General features: G+C 41.7%; 1 protein-coding gene across 1 annotated transcript; it reads right to left on the bottom strand.

Moving 5' to 3' along the window:
• Nucleotides 1–3728: 3728 nt before the first annotated feature.
• On the bottom strand, nucleotides 3729–4494 carry LOC121875392 (uncharacterized protein PFB0460c-like). The gene is made up of 2 exons (XM_042379945.1): nucleotides 4477–4494; nucleotides 3729–4166 (listed from the first exon to the last, which is right to left on the bottom strand). The coding sequence occupies exons 1-2, from the start codon at nucleotides 4492–4494 to the stop codon at nucleotides 3729–3731; spliced, it is 456 nt and encodes a 151-aa protein (XP_042235879.1).
• Nucleotides 4495–5558: the final 1064 nt, after the last annotated feature.

Below are 5558 nucleotides of genomic sequence, written 5' to 3'. Positions count from 1 at the left end.
CAACCACCACCACCATTACACACCATCAACAACAACCACCACCTCCACCACTACAAATTGTCAACAACCACCACCACCACCACCACCACTACATATCGTCAACAACAACAACCACCACCACTACCACCACTACATATCGTCAACACCAACAACAACAACCACTACCAACAACAACAACCACTACCACCAACAACAAAAACAACCACCACCGCATAACAACCACTATCCCCGCAATTCATCGGTTGACTGTTGTCTTAAGGCCAAAGTATAGCCAGAAAATACCGCCAATATCCTCTAAAATATTATAAAAAAGTGTGCTGATGAATATTGCAATGGTGGTAACAGTAGCCAATCACCGCCGCCTTACTGGACTAGGCGCCACACCTACCAGACTAACACACACACACACACACACACCCGTCTAACCAACCCACCCACTCCTAACATGCAACCACAATCACCCTCCCACCCCCAGACACTACCTACCACCACCACCTACCACCGTTACCGTGACACTGCAGTAAGCTTGGCAACTGCATGTTGGTGTGGTAATCAATACTGTGTGATATGCTGCAGGAAGTAACGGTGTGTTGTAGCATATCTTTTGGCTAGCTATTGTACTTGCACTTGTGTGTCCAGGATGTGTGTGTGTGTGTGTGTGTGTGTCATTGATTGGTGGGTAGCTAGCAAGAAGGTAGTTTGAAGATCCAGTGTGTGTGTGTGTGTGGATGGATAGTAGTTTTTTTGTGTGTGTGTGTTTTGGTTGACACTGATAGAGGTTGTAAGTGTGTTTGGTAATAGTGGTTGGTGTAGCTGATGTTCGGTAGAATGGAGGCACTAGACATGTTTATTCTGTTATTTTTTTTTTATCTTTTCTTGTTTTCTTTGTGGGGCGGTGGCTTTGGTTGGTTAATTGGTTGGTGCATTTTGGTTGATGGTGATGGTTAAAAGAAAGGGGGAAATGGTTGGTGAGACTGGTTTTGGTTTTGTGTTGGTGGCGGTGGGGGTGGGGGTTGTGGCAGTGGTTGGTGGGTTTGGGCAGGGAGGGAGAGGGGGTGACGGGGGAGAAGGAGGAGGTGGGTGATAGGGGAGATTAATTGACCCCGCTGATGGTAGGTGGTGTTGGGGCTTTTGGTGTAAGTTGTGGTGATAGTAATGATGAAAAAAAAAAGGTTCCTATTGGAGTTATAGTAGTTGTGTTGATGGTGGTAGTGATGGTAATAGTAGTAGTAGTAGTAGTAGAAAAAAAAATAAAAAAAAATAGTAGTAGTAGTAGTAGAAGTAGTAGTAGTCATCTCAGTTAGAAAATACATTACTCCGGCTATCATCTTCTACTTTCTCAGTATATGTATGTTCACTATTCATCAAACGTACACACACACACACACACACACACACACACACACACACACGGGGGCCAGGGAAAGGTGGCGGTAAATCCCTCCGCCACACAAATATTGTAGCGAAAATCCCCTACGGCTGGTTGGGAGACACGGGAAATCCTGCCGTAGCTATAGGAAGTCGAGAGAAAATCCCCTGTAACAAGAAGGAGTACAAAAAAAAAATCTCCTGTAGGTGTAGTAAAAGAATATCCCACTAATCCTCCTGTAGCTGTAGGGAGTCAAATAAAGTCTATCTGGCAGGAATGAGGTCAGTCTAGCTGTGGTGGGACTAAGAACTGGGTCAGTCTAGCTGTGGTGGGACTAAGAACTGGGTCAGTCTAGCTGTGGTGGGACTAAGAACTGGGTCAGTCTAGCTGTGGTGGAACTAAGAACTGGGTCAGTCTAGCTGTGGTGGAACTAAAAACTGGGTCAGTCTAGCTGTGGTGGGACTAAGAACTAGGTCAGTCTAGCTGTGGTGGGGTTGAGAACTGGGTCAGTCTAGCTGTGGTGGGACAAAGAACTGAGTCAGTCTAGCTGTGGTGGGACAAAGAACTGAGTCAGTCTAGCTGTGGTGGGACAAAGAACTGAGTCAGTCTAGCAGTGGTGGGACTAAGAACTGGGTCAGTTAGCTGTGGCCTTGAGTTATCGGATGGCTTTAGTGACTTGAATATTATTGACACTGCAATCTTGTATATCGGAATAGGGACGATTTGCACCAGAATGTTAAAAAGGGTTGAATATCGGTACGGAAGGTGATAATTGGGATAGGGTGTGAAAATCGAAAATCTATTGGATGTGATGTAGGTGGTAAAGATCGGTGGGTATAACGTAATATGGATAATAATGATAAGGGGGATAAAATAGGCATGAACACTGGAATAAAGAATAGTTGGAAATAAAGTCGAATATAAGACAAGTGGAAGTCGATGAAACAGATATAAACACTTTTTATTACATCTTATTCGATTACCAAGGTCTTAAAAGATGATACAATATAAACCTTTTGTTTTAATATTTTGCTCTTAAAAAATATGAAATTGGTTTTCATAATCGTTTCGTCAATTATATTATATTTGTTTTTAATCACATTTAAGGATAACACTAACGTCAGTAACGGCAGAGGAAGAAGGATGAACCAATGCTTATGTATGTATATGTATAGACCTCCGAAGTATCCCCTCCCGATTGAATATAAAAAATGGATTTTAATTAAGGGGTTCTTACTTATTTTTTTATTTAGTGGGTACTTATCGCACCCCGCGTTACCCCTCGACAAGATTGATTACTATCCTCCCATATCGCTCTTATGTGGATGTAGTGGACTGCCTTCCTTCATCCTCCTTTACCACAGAATCTCTTAGTTTTATGCCCCTCTTTATGAACACTATCCACTTTCCTCTTTCCTCTTGGTACTATTTCGTTTCATGTTACTCCTCTTCTCTCGGTACTTCCCGATTTCTTCCTGATATGTATTCATTTCCTCTTGTTGCTTCTTAGTACTTAGTTCGTTTCCTCTTAGTTATGTTACCCGCCTTGTCGCCTCCCCTTTCCTCTTAGCCAACTCCTCTTGGACTTTTGTTCTCAACTTGATCCTCTTCCTGTCATCTTAGATCCTCCTCACTTGTTTTATCTCTCCCTCTCTCTTATCTTGTCACATCCAGTGTCCTCTCTTCTCCCTCTTCCTCCTGTCTTCTTGAATCTTTCTCATACTATTCTTGTTGCAGTTTCCACTCTCTTTTCGTTTTTTCCCTTCCCGTATTTACTTTTTTTACCTCTTTTTACTCCTTCCTTCTTCCTTTACTCACCTCTGCTCCTCATTTTTATCCCCTCTCATGTTTCCCCCTTCCTTACTCTTCTCAGTCCTACTCCCTCTCCTCTTTACTCCTTTTACTCTTTCTTGGACTCTTGCTCTCACCCTGCCCTAATCCTCTCCTCTCTTTTGTTCTCCCTCCCTGCTCATTCATTCTCCCACTCCTTCCTCTCCTTACCCTCTACTCATGTTCTCACCTTCTCGTCCTTCTCTCTCCCTTCTACTCTCTTTGCGTTTTTCCCCTTCCTTCTCTTCTTCTCTCCTTCCAATTCCTCTCTCCTCTCCCTCTCCAGTATAAATAACAATACCGATTAGCTCCCCCCACCAAAGTCCATGGATTGTCTGATAGCCGCCAGTAGCCCAGTTATTCTCTCTCTCTCTCTCTCTCTCTCTCTCTCTCTCTCTCTCTCAAATGTCTCTTATTATTATTATTACAGCTAATTATATCACATACTATTAGAATAATATTATATGTATGAGAGAAAATATTATCATCGCATTATGCTAACGGTATGACGTACCCGAGAGAGGCAGACTCAAGCATCAGCTGATCTTTGTTGACGTGTTAGGGAGTCATATGTTTCATCAGCTGATCTCTGTTGACGTTTTATGGAGTCATGTGTTTCATCAGCTGATCTCTGTTGACGTTTTATGGAGTCATGTGTTTCATCAGTTGATCTCTGTTGACGTTTTATGGAGTCATGTGTTTCATCAGCTGATCTCTGTTGACGTGTTATGAAGTCATGTGTTTCATCAGCTGATCTCTGTTGACGTGTTATGGAGTCATGTGTTTCATCAGCTGATCTCTGTTGACGTGTTATGGAGTCCTGTGTTTCATCAGCTGATCTCTGTTGACGTTTTATGGAGTCATGTGTTTCATCAGCTGATCTCTGTTGACGTTTTATGGAGTCATGTGTTTCATCAGCTGATCTCTGTTGACGTTTTATGGAGTCATGTGTTTCATCAGCTGATCTCTGTTGACGTGTTAGGGAGTCATGTGTTTCATCAGCTGATCTTTTGTTTTATAGAGTTATATTCATCGATACCTGATCTATTTACTTTTCTATAGAGCTCTACTTCACCAGCTGATCTGTGTTTATAATCATGTGCTTTACTATGGACACGTTCATAGGCCTGTCATAGACATTTGTTATACACTCTTTTATGATTATAGCCGAGTTGCTATGACCCAGATATATACCCGCTTTTATACTTGAGTGTTATCGTTAACGGGATTAGCCGAGTGTTTTATGGAGTCATAATATGGCCATCACGTCACTGTACGTCTGGACTATATGCCATCAGCTGGTCTCGTCGAGTGAACGTTAGTCAGTGTTTCATCAGCTGATCTTGTTGACGTTTTAGGAGTGATGTCTCTGTTTTTATGGAGTCATGTGTCATCTGATCTCTGTTGACGTTTTATGGAGTCATGTGTTTCATCAGTTGATCTCTGTTGACGTTTTATGGAGTCATGTGTTTCATCAGCTGATCTCTGTTGACGTGTTATGAAGTCATGTGTTTCATCAGCTGATCTCTGTTGACGTGTTATGGAGTCATGTGTTTCATCAGCTGATCTCTGTTGACGTGTTATGGAGTCCTGTGTTTCATCAGCTGATCTCTGTTGACGTTTTATGGAGTCATGTGTTTCATCAGCTGATCTCTGTTGACGTTTTATGGAGTCATGTGTTTCATCAGCTGATCTCTGTTGACGTTTTATGGAGTCATGTGTTTCATCAGCTGATCTCTGTTGACGTGTTAGGGAGTCATGTGTTTCATCAGCTGATCTTTTGTTTTATAGAGTTATATTCATCGATACCTGATCTATTTACTTTTCTATAGAGCTCTACTTCACCAGCTGATCTGTGTTTATAATCATGTGCTTTACTATGGACACGTTCATAGGCCATAGACATTTGTTATACACTCTTTTATGATTATAGCCGAGTTGCTATGACCCAGATATATACCCGCTATATACTTGAGTGTTATCGTTAACGGGATTAGCCGAGTGTTATGTTAATATGGCCATCACGTCACTGTAGTCTGGACTATAGCCAGTGGTCTCGTCGAGTGAATTATAGTTGTAGTCTTTTTATTCTGTATTTATTTTCATGACAGTCTTATTTATTTAAGTTTTATTTTACAATTGTATTTAGAACCTGGTTAACTGTCGACCTTACAGCTATGGTCTTAATTAGGAATTTTTCGCATGTTCCTGTAGGAATTTTAATACGATTCTTGCATCCGCTCCTATAAACAATATACAGCTTGCTTCCGGCTCTGTAAGGAATACTGTCGTAAGTCTTGCCTCCGTTCGTGTAAGTAATGTTATCATATATCTTGTCTCTGTGCTTGTAACTTTTATA

The sequence above is a fragment of the Homarus americanus genome, unplaced genomic scaffold (assembly GCF_018991925.1).
Source record: "Homarus americanus isolate GMGI-L3 unplaced genomic scaffold, GMGI_Hamer_2.0 scaffold58116, whole genome shotgun sequence".
In the NCBI taxonomy this organism is placed as follows: domain Eukaryota; kingdom Metazoa; phylum Arthropoda; class Malacostraca; order Decapoda; family Nephropidae; genus Homarus; species Homarus americanus.
Note: the sequence above shows the minus strand (reverse complement) of the source record. Positions and strands in the feature narration are given on the sequence as shown.